Source organism: Lathyrus oleraceus, chromosome 4, assembly GCF_024323335.1.
Source record: "Lathyrus oleraceus cultivar Zhongwan6 chromosome 4, CAAS_Psat_ZW6_1.0, whole genome shotgun sequence".
Taxonomy (NCBI): Eukaryota; Viridiplantae; Streptophyta; class Magnoliopsida; order Fabales; family Fabaceae; genus Lathyrus; species Lathyrus oleraceus.
The window spans coordinates 175,987,486-176,009,371 of record NC_066582.1 but is presented as its reverse complement, the minus strand read 5'-3'; the positions used below and the strand labels follow the sequence as shown (position 1 = coordinate 176,009,371).

The window sequence follows — 21,886 nt, the reverse complement described above, 5'->3', positions numbered from 1 at the left end:
GAAGTTGAATAAAGATTGACACAAAAAGAATTTTGAGAATTGCTCAAGAAATGAGAAAGATCTTTGGATTTTTGGTTTTGTGTTCTTGAAGAATTCTTGAGAATTTGGAGAGTTTTTTATCTGATTTTTGATGAATTGTGATTCTGTTATGATTTAGAGATGATTAAGAATATATACTCTTGCTTAATCCATGTTTAACCACTCTAATTAACCAAATGCCAAGTGATTACCAAAAATGTCATTTCCACACAAAGGGCAAAAATGTAACTTCATATGCCAGCTCATTGCCAGCTCATGGACAGCTCACACACTCTCAAAATGACATGTGTGAGCTGTTGCAACTTGGCTTATGTTGATTGGATGCATATTTCTCATTTTCACTATGTGATGGCTTATGTGTTCATTTTCAAGTCCATTTCAAAAGCCATTTTCCAAACCATGAAGCCTTAGCATGTTATGATGATTCTAACAACTTTCAAATACCATTTGTGAAGTGTTGCAAAAATCCCCACTCAAAAATTCCAATTATTTCACAAGTTGGACAATTTTGCCCCTGGTTCATTTAACTGTCCAGTTGAAATTTGACTTTTTGCATTGACCACTTTTGAAGAAATCCAATTATGCACCATGAAAGTACATGTCAAATGGAGTTTGTGCATATAAAGAACTTCCAATTTGGATGCTCCATGTGGAAATTATGCCCTCCTGATTATGGGTCATTTTTGAAATTCACTGAGCCCTAATTTTCCAACCATACATGGGATTTTCAAGTTCTTGGACTTTTTGGAAAGGTGAGAACAAGATCTACAACTTTCATGTTGAACAATTTTTCATTTGAAGCTTCCTTGGACATGTAATTTTGTGGTCAAAACCTTTCCATTTTTGGAAACTTCCATTACAAGTCACTTTCTATTTTTGGCAGTTTTTGTTCTGACTTGATTTTCTCCATTCTTGAGCATTGACATGTCAAATAACACTTGTTTCAACATGAATGAAGCGTATCCAACTCATTTTCACCTCCAAATCCATCAGATCATGTACAGTTGACCACAGTTGACTTTTCAGCTGATAGATGAATCTGGCAATGCATAGATCAAGTTAAGCCCCAATCTCCAGATGAAATGGCTCAAGGGTGAAACCCTAGCCTCAATAAGCACAATATAACCATATAATGAACCCCATATCCACCATAAACCCCATCTCCTGATCATGCCCTTGATTGGCCCAATGCAACTGATTAGGGTTGACCAGTGGTCAAAACCCTAATCTCAAGGAATGTGCTTCAACACTTGATGATGACAAACCATGATGATGATGATGAATCATTCCAAACAAGATGAAGACCAATCCTTTGAGAACCATGAAACCCTAATTTGAACCTCCACATCCTCAGATGATTGATGACCAGTCCAATGAAACCCTAGCTTTGCACTTTGACTTCCTCATCTTCTGACCAAGACTTGAGAGAATGACTTGCACCATGTAACCACATGATATGCAATATGCAATGCCTAATGACCTAAGTGATATGTAAATATGTTATGCTAGTCCCAAGAGAAGAGGGCAAATTTTGAGGTGTTACAGTCGTTTCCTACGACATTTCCCCAGGAAGTGTTTTCCCCACAGACTCTCCTCACAGAGCCTCGCCGAACCAAGTTTCCATAGTTGATACTCCCCCCGCAAGGTCGACTTTTCAAGCAGCCAATTTATTTTTGGTGGCTCATTGGTCCCGGCAGACGGATCATTCCCCACAGAGCATTCAAGGATTGATACAACGATCTATTCCCTACCGGAGTTTGCTTCCCCTAGCAGATTTCTTTTTTTCTTTTACACCATGCATAGCATTTGCATTCGCATGCATATCATATCCAGCATACACATAAGCTGATAAACAGGTTCTTCCAAGCAGACTGAAGAATTACTTTATAACCAAGGTCATGAGATCCAGCCAGAGGATCAAGCGTGAGTGATCCAGCCTGAGGGTCATTTTGAAGATTCAGCCTGAGAATCGTTTTCCCGTGATCCAGCATGAGGGTCACTTTTTGAAGATTCAGCCTGAGAATCGTTTTCCCGTGATCCAGCATGAGGGTCATTTTTGAAGATTCAGCCTGAGAATCGTTTTCCCAAGAGTCAGCCTGAGGCTCAATTTGAAGATTCCCCAGTGAAGTCGCCTACAAGCTTTATTTCCCCAGCAAGTCTAATTGAGGAGTCGTTACAACATGTTCTAGCCCGAAGAATATGTACGAAGCCCAAAAGTGGAATATGCTCGAAGCTGCATATCTAATATGAAGGTTGGGTGTAGATTTCAAAAGAGGGTCAACCAGCGCATGCCTCAGATGCGGGATCCTAATGATGGGAATTTATCATCAAAATAATCCAGATCTAGCCAGAAGATCGAAATAGATTCGGCCAGAGAATCGAAACAAAGGAGATCTAACCAGAAGATCTAGCCAGAAGATCGAAGTCAGGTCTAGCCCGAAGACCGGAAATAGATTCAGCCAGAGAATCGAAACAATTCAGATCTAGCCAGAAGATCGAAGTAGATTCAGCCAGAGAATCAAATTAAGTTCAGATTCAGCCAGAGGATCGACACTCCAGATCTAGCCAGAAGATCAAAGTCAGGTCTAGCCCGAAGACCGAAAATGGATTCAGCCAGAGAATCAAAGGAAATAGATTCAGCCAGAGAATCGAAACGAAGAAGATCTAGCCAGAAGATCAAAATCGTATCCCGCCCAAGGATCAAAATTAATATCCAACCAGAGGACTAAATTGAGTATAGGTTCAGCCAGAGGATCGAAACTCCAGATTAAGCCTGAGGATCGAAACTCCAGATTAAGCCAGAGGATCGGAAGAAAGATAAACAGCATGGTGTATTTCCGCATTTTTGTGGTATTCTCGGAGCACAAATTTTCGGTCTGTCTTTGGTATTCAATCACAGCTCACCCCGTTTGTCTGATAAGCTGTTCGCTTTCATCCTACTCGGGTTAGCTGATGATTGAATAGGGGCAGCTGTAACACCCCAAAATTCGCCCTCCTCATTCATGCATTCATTTAGAATTTCATATTGCATTTCATCATGTCAATCAGAATTAGATCCAAAAAAAAAAAAAAAAAAAATATATATATATATATATATATATATATATATATATATATATATATATATATATATATATATATATATATATATATATATATATATATATATATATATATATATATAATTTTTTACAAAAAAAAAATAATAAATAAATAAATAAAATTTAATTAATTAATTAAATAATTAAATAAAAAAAATATAATAAAAAAAAAATTTGGACTTGGGTGTCTCTCATTTGAGCCCACAAAACCATGAAATTCAGTCTATAAATACCAAGGCTTCACTTGAGAGAACACAGAACAAAAGGGGGATTTTGAAGAGAAGCAAAATACTCTGAGGTTTCCTTAGAACAAAACCCTGAGGAAAAAGATAGTGAGAGAAGACCTAACGGAGTTCAGAGCAGCCTCCAAACCCCGAAGGGAACTCAACTACACAGAATCACCTCTGCCTCACATAAACCCTGAAGATTGTTTTGTAAACCTCACGGGTGCAACTCAATTTCAATCAAGCTCTCCAATCAGGTTTGCCATTATTCCCATTACCTTTGCCCATGGGTTTAATATGTATATGAATGTATAAACAATGCCTTGAATGTTTAACCGTTTAATTTCTGAAATGTATGCCACAGGGTTTGAGTTTTTTGAAACCATACTGTTGATCATGAAAAAAATGCTTATGGTGTTTCACTAACCCTTTTGTTGAATTTTTGTGAGGGCTCACATGACTTTTGCAGGGATAACTTGCGTGGTTTCCCACTTTATTTGTGGGATAACCCCTGGAGGTTCATTCCGATTACCTGTACTGACTCACTTTTCTTTGATGGCATTAGCTTGGAAGGATCTCAGGGTTTCCCATTCCTCTAATTGCTGTTACTTCGGATCGTTATCCGCGTGGTACTTTTACATTTTTCCCGCATTTTACTGCTTTCCTAGCTGGAAGACCTCGATAGGAGGCAACGTTTGAGCCCCTTGGTGGCATTTTACTTTGAGATACATGTTTTGTGTTTTGTATTCATATCCCTGCAGATAGCGCGGTTCCTTCATCAAGGACTGCCTTTTTGCCCTTGAGCATCCCAAACCCTAAAACCAAAAGCAACACGCTAACTCCTTCTACTACAGGCGAGTAAGTCTCCAGAGGTCGAGCATCCGGTAGATTGCGTAGTAACGTTGTTCGCCCAAAACCCAATCCATAACCCCGTAGTTAGCCGAACTACGTTTTGCTCTGATTCTCAGGCCAGATGAGATACGTAGGCATAAGACGTGATGTCTTAGCGAGCACACATCCCTCCAACCCATAGGTCAGCCGAGCTACGAAGACTCTGATTCTCATATTCAGATGAGATACGTATGCAGTGGATGCGACATCCGCGCGAGTCATTTTCATTTAACCCTTTTTTTTGGCAAACAGCACAAGATAAACCCACACCCTTTAGATAAGAACTACAAAAGTGGATCCCGTAGAGTACTACGGATGCGTAGGGGTGCTAATACCTTCCCTTCGCATAACCGACTCCCGAACCCAAGATTTGATTGCGAGACCCCGTCTTGTCCTTTCCTTTTTCAGGTTTACTTCGAGCGTTTCCTTTCCCTCCTTTGGGATGAATAACGCACGGTGGCGACTCTTCTGTCTTTTTCTTTCGCCGGTTGTTTTTTTTTTCGCACTGTATTTTTCAGGTTGCGACACCTGTATCAGGCAGTTATTGGTCCCAAGCGAGTCCACAGGTACCCGACAAAGGAAAACCGTCCACGACTAGCGATGGACCAAGTACAGAAAGAGCTGGCTGATATGCGTGAAAGGATGGATCAGTTCATGACATTGATGACTGGTATGGCAGAAGGCCAAGCGAAGCTGAGGGAATTGGTTGAGCAACCGAGACCCGATCCGGAGGTGGAGATACCAAATGCTGAGGGAAACCCTGGTAACCCTGGGAACACTGATAACCCTGTGAACACTGGTAACGCGGGTAACGCAAATGCTGATGGAAACCCGGGTAATGTTGGCAACACAGGGAATGTTGGGAATGGTATTGGCGGAAGGTACGATGTGAATCAAGGAATTCGAATTAACGGGGGCCCCGTTACTGAAGATTATCAGTGTGATCAATTTTCTTTGCACGACGAGGCCCTCGAGACCACTCGCCTTATGGATGAGCTTGCTGAGAAGCTCAAATCTTTGGAGTCTCAAAATTCCTTAGGCTTTGATGTCACAAATCTTGGTCTGGTTCAGGGAGTAAGGATTCCTCACAAGTTCAAACCCCCTACTTTTGAGAAATACAACGGGGCTTCTTGCCCACGCACTCATCTCCAATCTTATTTGGGAAGGTTGGGAGCTCACACGGAAGATGAAAAGCTGTGGATGTACTATTTTGAAGACAGTCTAACTGGAGCTTCTCGTGAATGGTATTCTCATTTGTCTCGTACTACCATCAAGAGCTGGAAAGACTTAGCAGAGGCTTTTGTGAAGCAATATCAATACAACTTGGACATGGCTCCAAATCGGACCTTGTTGCAAGGTATGTCCCAGACTGCCAAGGAGACCTTTAGAGAATATGCTCAGCGTTGGAGACAGATTGCTGCGTCCGTCCAACCCCCTATGTCTGAAAGGGAGATGGCGGACATGTTCATGAACACTCTTCAAGGCAATTATATTGAGAGATTGGCTGCTTGCCCGTCAATCAGCTTTGCAGAGATAATAATTGCTAGAGAAAGAATCGAGAGTCTGTTGAAGATGGGCCGAATTCAAGACAATAGTGTTTCCAACCCATCAGGTCCCAAGCGATCGTTTGCTGGTAACGGTCAGCGAAGAAAAGAAGGCGAGGCAAGCGTTGTGTATGCCGGCAGAGGCAGGAGTAAAGGACGCCCTAATTATTATCAAGATCAAGTGGCCGTAGTCACTATTCCAACACCTGTTCCTCAACCGCAATATCATCCGCAACAACAACCCAGGTACAACAATCAACAACAAGGAGGTAATCCGGGTCAGCAGAGACACTATCAACAACGTCCAAGGCAGACGGACCGGGTCATTGAGCCAATCCCAATGCCTTATTCAGTATTACTTCCCAAGCTGATTGACATGAATCTGGTTACATTGAGAACTCTGGCCCCACCAATCGATCCCAATAATTTGCCTAGAGGTTATGATGTCAACGCCAGATGTGCTTTTCACTCCAATGCACCTGGCCATACTACAGATAATTGCAAGGCTCTCCAGTTAAAGGTACAAGATTTGAGAGATGCCCAGGCTATCAATTTTGCTCCGGTGCCTAATGTTATCCAGAACCCGATGCCGGCTCACGGCGGGCAGAGGATTAATGCTGTTGATAGTGGGGAAACTTTGAATTTGGTTTCTGATGTGACTAAGGTGAAGACTTCGCTATCGGTGGTTAAAGACCGACTTTTGAAAGGACAGATTTTGCCGGGCTGTGGGGAAGAATGCAAAAATTGTCAAGCTGCCGAAAACGGATGTGACAGTTTGAGAAGGGGTATTCAGCAACTGATAGATGAAGATTGTCTTCAGTTCGATCAGGCCCGTCCGGTGAAGAATGATGTATCGACGGTGACGTTTTATTTCACTCCTTAAGAAATATATGTTCCCGAGAGACTCGCTCCGACAACAATATATTTCCCAGAAAATACAGAACCAGCAGCGGTGAACATCGAAAGTTTAGCACCAGTCGCAATTTACTCTGACAGCCCTCAACCGACTTTGGTTGGTCCAATCACCATCACGGTACCAGGACCTGTTCCATATGAGAAAGACAGTGTTATCCCGTGGCACTATGGGGCTGATATCTACTGCCAGGGGCAGAAAGTTAACGAAGAAGACATTGACATTGGTAGCTCCGCTGTAGACAATGTTGGAGGGGTTGGTGGCTTCACTCGCAGTGGACGCCTATTTGCACCATCAACATTACACGCGAATACTGAAGCCGAGGCAGCTGCCAAGGCTAAAGGGAAACAGGTATCCACCGAAGAGGTTACTACTGAGGAAGATCCTCCTAAGACCGCATTCAAGAAGGAAGTGGATGAGTTTATGAGGATTATCAAGAAAAGTGACTACAAGGTAGTCGACCAGCTAAATCAGACACCCTCAAAGATCTCCATTCTCTCACTATTGCTGTGCTATGAGGCGCACAGAGCAACCTTGTTGAAAGTACTGAATATGGCCTATGTTCCATCGGAGATAACTGTTAACCAACTGGAGTCGGTAGTTTCCAATGTAAACGCTAGCCGGGGGCTAGGTTTCACCGATAATGACCTGAAGTCTGAGGGCAGGAATCACAACAAAGCCTTGCATATCACAATGGAGTGCAAAGGGGTGATGCTTTCCCATGTTTTGGTTGATACAGGCTCTTCTCTGAATGTTCTTCCAAAGAAAGCCTTAATGAAGTTGGATTGCGATGACATCATCCTGAAGCCAAGTAACTTAGTTGTGAGGGCTTTTGATGGCTCTAAGAGAGTTGTCTTTGGCGAAGTTGAGTTGCCAGTTAAGATTGGACCGCAGGTGTTCAAGAGCACCTTTTATGTGATGGATATCCAGCCTACCTACAGCTGTCTGCTAGGTCGGCCTTGGATTCATGTTGCCGGTGCTGTTACTTCTACCTTCCACCAGAAGCTCAAATATGAACTAGAAGGTCAGATCGTCACTGTATGTGGTGAAGAGGATATTTTTGTTAGCCACCTGTCTACATTTAAGTATGTAGAGATGGACGGCGAGATGCATGAGATGCTGTGTCAGGGCTTCGAAACTACAAACATCAATGAGGTCGCGCCCGAAGCTGTCTTTTCACCTGAGTTTGAGAAGGTCGGGACTTCTATCTCTTCATACAAGCAAGCTGTCGAAGTGGTTAAAGCTGGTAATGCCCAAGGCTGGGGCAAATTTGTGGAGCCAGTCATCAAAGAAGACAAGTTTGGATTGGGGTATGCTCCGGGATCTCAGAAGAATGAAACCGGTACTCTCTCCAGCAGGGGTTTGGTTTCCCCCCACATCGTCAATGCTGCAGATGAAGACAAGGCTGACAGCGACTGTGACTTAGATAGCTGGATTCGCCCGTGTGTCCCGGGAGAAAAGCTCGACAATTGGTCGTCTGAAAAAACCGTCCGGGTTACTCTGCTGAAAGAGTGATTTTTATTGTTTTCCTTTATTACATGCATAATAAAGTCTTACACTTTGCCCAAGGTGTAACGGCTCATTTGTAGGGCCATCCATTTAGTTACATTTCGCAATTATTTTTATCATCAATAAAGGACAGCTTTTGCAAACAATTTTGTGTTCTCTTTCTTTCAGTTTTTTTACTTTTACAAAAAAAAATGGCAATGTTTCTTTTTTCGTTTTTCCTTTCTTTCAAAAAAAAAATCTCTCATTCTAAGGTAAAGCATGATCCTCCATCATGCAGAGCCGACCACTCGGATCTCACTGCTAATGACACTGCTATGGCCAAGTATGACTTCGACAATCCTATCTATTAAGCCGAAGAAGGGGTTGAGGAAGATTGTGAATTGCCTGAAGGGTTAGCCAGATTGTTGAAACAGGAGGACCGAGCTATTACACCTTATCAGGAGGTGATTGAGACCGTCAACATCGGTACCGCAGACGACAAGAAAGAGATCAAGATCGGGGCCAGTCTACAGGCCGAGAGGAAAGACCGTTGATCATGTACTTGACTGTGTTAGAAAGGTCAATGGGTTGTGTGCTCGGTCAGCATGACGAGTCAGGTCGAAAAGAGCATGCAATATACTACCTTAGCAAAAGTTTACCGACTGTGAACAAAGATACTCATTGCTCGAGAAAACTTGTCGCGCTTTGGCATGGGCTGCTCGCTGACTAAGACAGTATATGTTGACTCACACGACTCTATTGATATCAAAAATGGATCCAGTCAAGTATATTTTTGAAAAGCCAGCACTTACCGGAAAGGTTACTAGGTGACAAATAATACTGACAGAGTATGACATCCAATACACTTCACAAAAAGGGAAGTGTCTTGTCAGACTATCTTGCAGAGCAACCGATTGATGATTACCAACCTATGAGGTTTGACTTTCCTGATAAGGACATCATGTTTCTCAAATCGAAAGATTGAGGGGAACCACTCTCGGAGGAGGGGCCTGACCCTGAATCCAAATGGGTTATGATGTTTGATGGGGCGGTCCACGTCAATGGTCGCGGAGTTGGTATAGTGTTGATCACACCGGAAGGGGGTTCATATGCCATTTGGTGCCAGAATAACTTTTCCCTGCACCAACAATGAAGCCGAATACGAAGCTTGTATCCTAAGACTCGAGGAAGCCGTCAATATACAGATTAAAACCCTGGATGTATACGGGGATTCAGCTTTGGTCATCAATCAAACCAACGGGAAATGGTGCTATGCTGGAACTACGTACCCAGAATTGACGTATCTCGGTCAGAGACGAATGAAGAAAGCATTTGGTCAGAAAGTGCGCCCTCGGGGGTATCAAGTCGGTGAATTGGTGCTCAAAAGATTTCTTCCTCCTAACACAGATCACAGGGGCAAATGGACACCGAACTACAAGGGTCCATACGTGGTTAAATGAGTTTTCTCTGGCGGAGCTCTGATGCTGACAACCATGGATGGCGAAGACTTCCCGTCCCCTATTAACTCAGACGCAGTTAAAAAAAAAATACTTCGCATAAAATAGACCCGCTGGACGATAAAAAGAATAGTCCAGGAAAAAAAGGGCATCCCGACGAACCAAAAAAAAAGAATAAAGAGGTTCGGGCAAAAATTAGGGATATAAAAAAAGAGTACACCCGGTGAGTCGAAAACCCAAAAGGGCGGCTTAGGCAAAAATGGGTATCCCGGTGGATTGAAAACCCGAAAATGGGGCGATCCAGGCAAAAGTTAGGGAATAAGCGAATGACTGTGATCTGAGTTCATCAGTGTTATATCACCGTTTCATTCAATCCGGCAATCTTCGAAGGTTAAAGATCGACTAATCATCCACTTCAGAAAGCAAGATGAGAAGAGCGTCTTGAGGACATACGAGCCATAGCAGAGTCGAAACTCGGTGGGACCTCGTATCCCCATTGCCATTAGGATAGTTCTCTTTTTATAGCGATCACCTCTTTTCAGGGATCAGCTTCCTAATACCCTCTCCTATTCCTGGCACAAATTTTCTCCCCAATAAGAGTCGAATAATTCAGTTAAAGAGCCTCTTTATTTTTCATTTATCAGTTTGTTTGCAAAAATGTCCGAATTTTTGATAAAACATATTGCATATGAACATAATGGTGGATTTTGTAGATGATTTACACAGGAAAACATTTAAAATTGCTTTGAATGTGCTTAATCCCGAACGGTGAATTCAAACCGAGTAATTCCCCCAAGGCATACGTGTATTTTTGGTTTGCAGGTCACAGGAACCGGATGCCAAGTCATGAATCCTCATCCCCAAGCGGTTGACAAAGTCTCTCCTCAGCAGAGCATGTTCCCCAACAGAGTTGACAGTATCCAGACTGTCTATCCCCAGTAGAGTTGACAGTATCCAGACTATATATCCCCAGCGGAGTTGACAGTGTCGGACTGTATCTTCTTAGCAACAGCGGAGTGGTTGCATACCCAACGGACAAGAGGGTGGTGTTCCCAGTGTTCATCTCATCCCCAACAGATTATTTTTAACAGATTTGTTAATCCCCAGCTTGAGGGCGATTAGCAAGTTCATATCCCCAGCAAAGGCTGTTTCCTACGACATTTCCCCAAGAAGTGTTTTCCCCACAGACTCTCCTCACAGAGCCTCGCCGAACAAAGTTTCCATAGTTGATACTCCCCCCGCAAGGTCAACTTTTTAAGCAGCCAATTTATTTTTGGTGGCTCATTGGTCCCGGCAGACGGATCATTCCCCACAGAGCATTCAAGGATTGATACAACGATCTGTTCCCTACCGGAGTTTGCTTCCCCAAGCAGATTTCTTTTTACACCATGCATAACATTTGCATTTGCATGCATATCATATCAAGCATACACATAAGCTGATAAACAGGTTCTTCCAAGCAGACTGAAGAATTACTTTACAACCAAGGTCATGAGATCCAGCCAGAGGATCAAGCGTGAGTGATCCAGCCTGAGGTTCATTTTGAAGATTCAGCCTGAGAATCGTGTTCCAGTGATCCAGCCTGAGGGTCATTTCGAAGATTCAGCCTGAGAATCGTGTTCCAGTGATCCAGCCTGAGGGTCATTTCGAAGATTCAGCCTGAGAATCGTGTTCCAGTGATCCGGCCTGAGGGTCATTTCGAAGATTCAGCCTGAGAATCGTGTTCCAATGATCCAGCCTGAGGGTCATTTCGAAGATTCAGCCTGAGAATCGTGTTCCAGTGATCCAGCCTGAGGGTCATTTCGAAGATTCAGCCTGAGAATCGTGTTCCAGTGATCCAGCCTGAGGGTCATTTCGAAGATTCCCCAGTGAAGTCGCCTACAAGCTTTATTTCCCCAGCAAGCCCAAGTCTAATTGAGGAGTCGTTACAACATGTTCTAGCTCGAAGAATATGTACGAAACCACAAAAGTGGATCCCGTAGAGTACTACGGATGCGTAGGGGTGCTAATACCTTCCCTTCGCATAACCGACTCCCGAACCCAAGATTTGGTTGCGAGACCCCGTCTTGTCCTTTCCTTTTTCAGGTTTACTTCGAGCGTTTCCTTTCCCTCCTTTGGGATGAATAACGCACGGTGGCGACTCTTCTGTCATTTTCTTTCGCCAGTTGTTTTTTCACGCACTGTATTTTTCAGGTTGCGACACTGGGCCTGATGTATGAGAACACATCAGAGTATAGACTTTCTGGTTATTGTGATGCAGACTACGCAGGAGATAGATTGGAACGAAAAAGCACATCTGGAAATTGTCAGCTCTTGGGAAACAATCTGATATCCTGGGCCAGCAAAAGACAATCAACTATCGCCCTGTCCACGGCAGAAGCAGAATACATCTCAGCATCACTGTGCACTACTCAGATGCTCTAGATGAAAAATCAGTTAGAAGATCTGCAAATCTTCGAGAGTAACATTCCTATCTTTTGTGATAATACTGCTGCCATTTGTTTAAGTAAGAATCCCATTCTACACTCCAGAGCTAAGCACATTGAAATAAAACATCATTTTATCAGAGACTATGTTCAGAAAGGGATAGTAACATTGAAGTTCATTGATACAGATCATCAATGGGCAGATATCTTTACTAAACCTTTAGCTGAAGATAGATTCCTCTTTATCTTAGAAAATCTGAACATTCAAAACTGCCCTGAATAAAATGTGCCTCTGAGGTCGTTAAATGAGACTCTGACATAAACTAATGGATTCTGCCTTTGACTCTGATACCTCTACCTAGTTAGAAGTCATATGAGTTAGAAATCTCCAAGAACCAATCCCTTGGTATTCCTGAAGATCAGATAAATCAAACCACGTGGAATGTCTTGCATCTGACCTTGAAACTTCTAGACAGCTGTCCAGCAGTAATCAAGGAACAGTCTCTTGAGATCTCCTCGAGCAGTGTGAAAATTGTTGGGATTAGACATCATTTATGAGCTATAATCATTTCTCCCTCTAAACGTGCTAACTTGGTTTTTGTGCTAAAACTCTGATTTGTGTGTCGTTTTGCATGCGCCCTAATTTGGGTATTTAAACACTCATTTCTCACTTTGCACACATTTCACTCTCACTCACCCTTTAAACCTCAGTTCTCTCAAGGCATTTCTGCAAGAAGTTCATCTTCATCTCAGTTCTTCATCAACACCATGGATACTCAACAACAATCTGTATTCAACTACTCTCAGCAAATGGATTCTAGCAACCCAGTTCAAAGCACCAGCAACCCTACTCCAACGGTCACAGGCGTAGTTACAACACCAATCTACAAGGAGCCTCACATTCTCGATCGTGATCCCCATATTCACCTTGCAACGCCCTTTGACAAACTGGAAGTGCTGTGTGAATCCTTGGTGGATTTTGATAACATGAGAAGAAATGGCGTAGACCTCACTGAAGAACTTCACAAACAAGGTTGGGGAAACTACTTTCAACGCCTCTACGGTCCAGTTTACCCAAATCTCATTAAAGAATTCTGGAGATTTGCTTACGCTGACGATCACTTCATCGTTTCCTATGTCTTGGGAGTAAAGATGGTGATAACTGAGAAGTCCATCGCTGCTCTTCTAAACATGGAGAAAGATGGAGGAAGAAGAATTTACTACATCAATCCCAGGGCGAAATACATTTCTCATGAAATCAACCCAACAATCTTCAAACAATACGTAGAAGGGAACCCCTCAAAGAACAAGGAACTACTCCAGAACCTCCGAGTTTGGCTCAAAATCATTCTGGGTACAATCCATCATCGCCCAGCGTCAAATTCATCAGATTACATCAACACAGATCAGAAATGTATTCTGTACTGCATTCATAAAGGTCTGAAGCTATGCCTCCCAGCACTTCTGTTCAAATACCTCAGAGATTCTGTACGAGAAACCAAAAATCACATGAAGCCCAGAACTTACATTCCTCTGGGAAGACTCATCCCAGATGTACTGATAGAAAGTGGTCTCGTGGACCATCTGGTAAAGCTCAGGCTCATGGAAGACATGGCAATAGAAACTGGAAAGCCTCTGAACTCCAGGAATCTGAAGAGCATGGGAATTCTGGAGAAGGTCAACGTTAGACCTACTCTGGACACCTCTTGGGAAGCCTTAAAAGATCAGAGGAAAATTCCCCATGGTCTATATCTGTTCTCCAAGGAAGAACCCAAAGAGGCAATTCTCCACTATCTCCAACGTCTGAAGGATGAAGGAGTGGACATCTCAGAATTCAGGTTGAGCGAACTGCCAGATAAAGCTCCCAACTTTGTGAGGCATAAAAGAGGTCCATCTGAGAAGACATCAGAGGCGAAGAAAGCGAAGCTAGGAGAATCCTCTGAATCAAGACCTCCAGCACCTCTGTATGAGTCTTCTGGTAAGTCTGTCTCTCCTGCTCCCTCTGTACAGCAACTTGCTTCTTCTATTCCTCTACCAACACCTCTCTACACCCATCTGAAACCCCTCCTTCAACGACCAGAACATCTCAACCACTCCCAAAATTTAACCTCGCCAATATCTCCTTACCCATATCTGAAGCTGAACAAATGAATGAAACCACCTCCTCATCTTCAGCACCAGAATCACCTCCTTACTGTATCATCTCATCTGACACAGAATTCTCTGACCCCGCTTCTCCCACTCTAGCCAAACTTCAGACCCAAAACCTTGCCTCACAACAACCACAACAACCTCCACCTGAACCTGAAGTAACCTCACCACCCACAGAACAACCAACCATCACTCCATCTGACGTTCAACCCTCTGAACTCAACACCTCTGACATTACCCCTCCAAACACTTCCGCTGAACCTCAAACTCTCAACCTAAGCCCTCCAAACTCTTCACCTCCACCATCTGAACCAGAAAACTCCCTGCCAACCCTAGAGGAAGCAATTATGCTGTTTGCAGGAGCATCAGTTGAAAAGGTCAAGTCTCTGACCATCAACTCTGGCATCAGTGATAATCCCTCCTCTGTTAGGACACACTAGAACAGAGTCATTGGCTGGATGACCTCTGAGGCCTTTAAGCTGAAGAACCTCTCTGAGCAAGTCAGAAACGACTTTATCAGAGACGTTGAGGCAAGACTACAGGAGCGCTTATCCAGAGAAGCTGAGGAACAGGCCAGAAGAGAAGCAGAAGAAAGAGCAAGACAAGAAGAACTTCAAAGGGTAAGGGAAGCTGAAGCCAAAGCTCTAGCTGATGCTGCTGTTGCTGCTGTTGAAGCTGAAGCAAAAGCTGTTGCTGTTGAAGCTGAAGCAAAAGCTGATGCTGAAGCTGTAGCTAAAGCCGCTGAAGAATAGAATGCTCTGACTCAGGGGGAGTCCTTTACTTTTGCCCCTTTAGTTCTCAAAACCCTTGAGGAGCTTCAGAAAGAGCAGAAGGAAGTCTGAGCTAGATTGGATCAATAGGACACAGTCAACGCCAACATCCAGAACTTACTGACCCAACTGCTTCAGAGGATGCCTCCTCCTCCCAACCCTTAGGCACCTAGGATTTTTTTTGTTGCTTTATGCTTTGTCTTTGATGTTTTTGCTCTTATCTGGATATATATATATATATATATATATATATATATATATATATATATATATATATATATTTTCTTCCTGCTTATTATTTGTTTACTAAGTCTTTTTGATTCTGGCAAAAAGGGGGAGAAATCAAACAGCTCTGATGAAAAATTGTCTAATTCCTTAAGTACTCTGCAAACATACTATTCAATAAAAATCTATCTAACACTCTTTGACTTAGAAAATTGCAGAAAGGTATCTAGAAACTTCATTGCTTGGAAGCTCTGGTAAGAACTTCTGAACTCCCTAGCCTATCTCAGGGGGAGCTCACTTCTATCTGATTTGATAAACTCTTATATCTGAATGTTTCATCTGTAATTTGAGTCTGTTTTGTCATCATCAAAAAGGGGGAGATTGTAAGAAAAAAATAGTTCTACAACAGTTTCCAGGATTTTAATGATAACAAAGGATGAAACCAAAAATGGCACTCTAACGAAAAGTTTCTAAGTGTGCAGGACTCTGAACAAGAACAAAGGAATCTGATCGCTTTATCAGATACAGAATCAAATCAAATACAAAGTACCAGAAGATCAGAAGCATCTGAAGAGGAAACGCGCTCTAGAAGTTCTGACTCTGAGCAAAACAGCATATTAGAAGATCAGAAGCATCTGAAGAAGAAGCACGCTCTAGAAGTTCTGACTCTGAGCAAAACAGCATAGCAGAATATCAGAAGCTCTTAACTTCCTCTTGAATCAACGCTGAGGATCTAAAAGAACAGGACTATCAGAAGATCTGAAGTCACATCTCAAAGATCTCAGATTAACAAAGTAACGCAGACTCTGACAAAGAATTTCCATATCCAGAAGAGTAACGACAACTACAACTTCAAAGGGAAAGAAACTATATTTGGAAAGAAGTTATTCAGGGAGACAAACTTGTTTTGGCAAGAAACAACAGAAGTTATGGCATTAAACTCTCATCAAGATAAAATATCTGCCATCACTACAACGGTCCTTTCACCTCTATATAAAGGACGGAAAACCTCATTGAGAGATACACCTGAACGCACAGAAATATTCCACTCTCTCTCTCTCAGTCTTTCATAAGCTCTTGCTCATAACGTAAAACCTTTTACTTGCTAAATTGCTGTAATATTTGCTTTATCCTAGAAGCACTCTAGATTACAAACTCTGTTTTGCCTAAATTGTTTTTGATTGTTCCTCAAGTGACTCTGTGCAGTCTGTATACTTGGGAGGACTAAGAGATCTTTCTCTTAGACGTTGGTTGTAATAATCTTTCAAGATTAGTGGATTAAGTCCTTTTTGAAGGCGAAATCACCTTGGCCGGGTGGACTGGAGTAGCTTTGTGTTATAAGCGAACCAGTATAAAATCCTGTGTGTTCTTATTCTGAAAAAGCGCTTATTTTCCAAAACAATTCAAACCCCCCCTTTCTTGTTTTTCTCACCTTCAAGGTGAGCTTTCACACTTCCTCTTTGTTACACTCAGAAGCTTCAATTATTGGCATCATTATCTTTGATTTTTGTACACACAAGAACATTAAGTCTTCTTTATGAGGCTTGAGATATCTCCATGTTAATTTCCATCATATGATAGTTTGAAATTTTAAACCATCAATGGTCAAAAACCCTAAGTATTCACTTGAGAGTTGTTGAACTGCAATGTTGACTTTAAACTAATCTTGCTTGATTCAAGAGGATATCTTGATCAACCATCATATGCATCTTTGACCGCTTGAGCTATCTTTAGTATTTTCTTGACTTCAAGTATTGACATCATAAAAAACTAAGTAGTTACTAATTGACTTGCATCTTGCTATCGATAAACTTTACCATCTTAGATCACTTCTTGATTATATTTGCAAGCACATATATACACAACTTAAAACATCAATTAAAGAGGACATATTTCTCTTATTTTTACTTTTATCTAGGAACTCTTGAAAAGCTTCTTCATAATTTTAAGAGTTGCATACAATTTTTATATAAGTTTGAGATGTTTGTTTTTTAAGAACATCGTTTTCATTTTTTTAACATTATTATCTTCTTCTTGATTTTTTGAGATGTTCTTATGCTCCATCATAGATCTTTTTAAGACCTTTATACTTGAAATTAATTTTGTGAATTTGACCAAGTAGCTAGTTCAAGGTAAGAATAAGTTCATCACAAGATGATATATAGAATACCTTATCTTCATCATATTCTTCTATTATGTCATCTAGTTGCATGCCTAAGGATGTTAAAGTCACTCTAAAAACATTTACATGTTCCTCTTCTACATTAGAGGATTCCTAATATTAGTCTCATGTGCACATGGGTAACTTATTCTCTCTTTTAGATCCACTTTTATATGAACTTTCTTTCTCCCGGTTGGGACTTTCATTTCTAAAGTGTCTAGGCTCTTTGAAATACTTGAAATCCTTGTTTGGAAATTACTTCTTCCTTTTTTCCCCATAGATATTGCACTTGTCTAGAGACAAGAGAAAGTTCATCATCTTACAATTCCTTTTCAAGATCTTCATCATTTGACTCTTTATCTTGTAGAGCCTTGGCCCTGGCTTATTACTTTTTAACTTTAAAACAATAGACTTTTGATTCTTCTAAGATGCATTTTCATCCAGAATTATCCCATGACTTGAGAGGGAGCTAATGTGATCTTCAAGAGCTAAGGTATTCAAATCATTTACCTTTAGAATAAAAATTACCCTTTGTCTCTATTTCTTTGGAAGATTAATAAGGATTTTCTTGACATGATCTGCAAAAGTGTAGATCTTATTCAAAAATTTAAGTCCAAAGGGTAAAGTTTTTAATCTAGAAAACATAGTCTCTAACTTTGTAAGAACATCTCTAATTTTCCACCCAATATATGACTCAATCTCTATTCCTCTCAATACACGAATCACACAATTTCAAGGTGTTTATAAGTTGTTATTGGCTGACCAGATCGCCCCTGACCAACCACCAAGAAGGGTTCTCACTTCCATTATTTTCCAAATGTACAAAGGTTATCATCCTAATAATCACAAAATATCTGAACTGAAAATGCATCCAACGACTCTCTGCAAATCATGACTAATAAATAGCTAGTTTGTTATCTCTCTCTCTCTCTCTCTCTCTCTCTCTCTCTCTCTCTCTCTCTCTCTCTCTCTCTCTCTCTCTCTCTCTCTCTCTCTCTCTCTCTCTCTCTCTCTCTCTCTCCCCCCCCCCTCTGTGTGTGGGGGGAGTCCAAATAGAGGTAACAATTTTAAAATTCAATTTTATTTCACTCTTCTTCCTCATATACTAACTTGAGCGTTAGAGTGCTAAACTTACAGGTCCCCGACTCCACCGTATTCGGAAGTCACGATTCACCATCACCACCGCTCAAGACCATCAGTTGTCCAACTAGACCCATTTCTGGTATCCGATCCGCACATAAGTGTTTCCATATACTTAGACAGCCTCCAAATATTACCAAACTCTTAGAATAATAAATCATAAGAAATTTTCTTTATGTATCTCTAAAAAATACTTCTCTTTAAAAAATGGCAGAAAATCATAAATATGGCACAGGTTCTGAGATGAAACAAAAGATGTTTCTTCCTAACACATTGCCTCTTCGTCCAAATGCCTAAAGTCCCTTCAATTGCCCTACATTTTAGACCACTCCAAAATCCTTTAGAAAATCTTAGACCAAACACCTCATGTTTCCTCCAAAACATCTCATACTCACAACACAATGGAACTGGAAGAGTTCTTGAGTTTTCTTGAGGCATGCTTCACCCATATATGTTGTCACCCTTGTCGGATCCCAAATATTAGACTGAACATACTTCGTAGTCTACTAGAATTATGTATATCACTCCTGTATTTCCCTTTATGTTATTCTTCTAGTATCCATAGCCACTAAATTCTAATTAATTTAATTTCTCACTTCCTAGAAAACCTTGTTTAGCTAGCTCATTCAATCTTCTCTCAATAACACGCCATTATCTCATATTATATAGTTTGATTTTATCACAAAAGTCTTGACTAGATAATGATACATTACCAATAATACTGGAACCATCCAAAATTTATAAATCTCACATTTTATACCCCTTACCAATTATTGGTGTACCATGCAGAATTTTCAACATTCCTTTTTTAATTCTACTGAAATAACCTAAATCATTAAACATGATTATAAATAATTTTTGTTTGCTCAAGTTCAAGGGGATACCTGACGCTACATGAAAGGAACTATCAAATATTAAACATCTTGAGTCGAATAATCTCAATTCCATGAACCCTACAAGATATTACAAATAGGAATATGAAACAAGATATTACAAATTAGAGAGCATATCTTCGATCCACTACCCATCAAGAATTTGAAACAAGATATTACAAATAAGTTAAGAAAAATAGATCTCCAAGTTTAGAATAACAATTTTTTCTATTTTATTACAAATAAGTTAAGAAAAATAGATCTCCAAGTTTAGAATAACAATTTTTTCTATTTTATACCAAATTTGTGACTCAAAACAAGTGTTAACCAAAAGACAAATAGGAATATTAAGCCATAAATTGCCAACACCAGCATATGACAACAATAGCACTGTCCCAATTATCCTCTCAAACGTATATGCAAAAACCTTAGTGGAAACACATAACATGTTGCATTGCTGACATAAACTCACCAAATAATATTATTCAGCCCCACACTCAATCATTCTACTCCATTTTTTTGTTATCCAATCTCTATTTAAGAACTAACACTTCTATTTATATTCCCATATCCCTCAACCACAAAACAACTCTCACATAACTATTCTAATCTTTTTGAATCGTTACTATGACCTTTCTTAGGCATAACAAAGACAATGATATCGGAGAATGGTTAAGTTTAGGATTCAAACAAGACACACCTCTTGAAGATTCTAAATCACCAAAACCTCTTCATAACAACAAGGTATTCTCATGCAAATTCTGCATGAGAAAGTTTTACAGCTCACAAGCCTTAGGGGGTCACCAGAATGCACACAAAAGGGAAAGAGAAGCAGCTAGTTACCAATTATCTCATAGGTTGATGTCACCGTCTTCATCAATGAAACTAGCTTATTCTAAACCTTTGACAGCAAAGTCACTAGGAATCAAACCTCACTCTCTTGTGCGCAAACCAATCAGAGAAAGAGCTTCTACTACGGAGGCTCGATTTCATAATGGCGCACTTGTTCTTGAACAAGGGGTGGAGTTTGTATATCATGGAAGCTTTCGAATGAACTTTCCAAAGCAAGAATCACATATCCAAAAGCTTGACTTAGATCTTAGGCTTTGATTTAATGCATTTGGTTCAAATTAGAAAGTCCCCAGTGTTTTGTTTTCGATTTTCTTATGCTATATCTTGCTTATAAAGTTTTATAACTGGTTGTGACAATGATTTTAAACTATTGCCTGTAACTATCAAAACAGACTATTCGATTATAAACTGACGAATCTGACTCTTGAATATCGTATATTCAAGGTCTGGATAAAAAAATCTTATTGTAATGTGTGCTTAAGTATTACTATCCGAATTTGACCATTTCAGTCTATCAAGCTCTAAATAGATTTCTTTTTAAAATTATTTTTTATACAAAATTTACAATAAAAATCTCATAATATTTATTATAAATATAATAAAAACTATATTATTTTAAGTATAATATATTTTTATATTTTTTATAAATTTTATAATATAATATAATACATATTTAAATTGTATATAATAATAATTAAATATTTTAATATAAAAGATACTGACAAAATATGAGAAATTATGAATTAAATATTAATTTGATTATATTAATATATAATATTTAAAAAAGAAATATCGAATATAATAGGGATAAAATTTAGTGAAGTGAGAAAAATCAACATGTTGTTTTAGAATGAGATACTATAAGTATTAATATTATTTTTTTAAAATTTATATTTATACGACTCTAATGGGCTATGTGTCCATACGAGCTAGCCCTAATGGATATTAGGTTTTTAAAATTGGACTAAAAATCCTAAAAAAATATGAGCCGCCCAAACTCTGATTTTTTAGATTTGGAAAATCGACTTATATGAACTATCCCAGCTTGACGGTGTGGGATATTGGATCGAACTCTAGTATGATCAAATGGTAGCTTCTTGGTAAGACAATTCAACAGGACCTTAGCATGACGTCGAAGTCTGTTCACATGTTATAGTCAAAATAGCTAGGATTGTTAGCATGTCAAATTGGGTCTGTTTGTCATGCTTAATTGTTTAAGTTAGCTTGTTCTCTAAGTTAGCTTATGTAATGGGTATGTATGTAAAAGTCCAATAGTTTAGTATGTTAGTTTTCTAATTAATAACATACTAGTCTCTCATCATTGCACAATGCAAATCCTAATTAGGGTGAGAGAGGTTATTTGATATTATGTAACACTTATAATCTTGTTTCAAAGAGAAAGTAAAAAATAGTAGTTTATAACCAATTTCATTGCGTTCTTATTGTTTTCTTTTTTTCTACCCTTGTGGATTTCTTACCGGTCAAGAAACCAATTATACTTTGTAATTTCGACATCGTTTTCACAACAAATTGGTGCAGTGATCGTGAAGCATATTCCTTCAACAAAGAATGAGATTGAAAAGTTCACTGGAGTGAATGATTTCGGTTTGTGGCGCTTGAATATGAAAGTCC

General features: G+C 40.1%; 1 protein-coding gene across 1 annotated transcript; it reads left to right on the top strand.

Moving 5' to 3' along the window:
- The first annotated feature begins 20,029 nt into the window (after positions 1 to 20,029).
- LOC127136571 (zinc finger protein 7-like) lies at positions 20,030 to 20,512 on the top strand. Its single transcript, XM_051063113.1, has one exon. The coding sequence runs from the start codon at positions 20,030 to 20,032 to the stop codon at positions 20,510 to 20,512; it is 483 nt and encodes a 160-aa protein (XP_050919070.1).
- The last annotated feature ends 1,374 nt before the right edge of the window (positions 20,513 to 21,886 follow it).

What these genes read in the sequence shown, in the direction of transcription:
- LOC127136571 (XM_051063113.1), top strand. Translation starts at nt 20,030, where the DNA reads ATGACCTTTCTTAGGCATAACAAAGACAATGATATCGGAGAATGGTTA.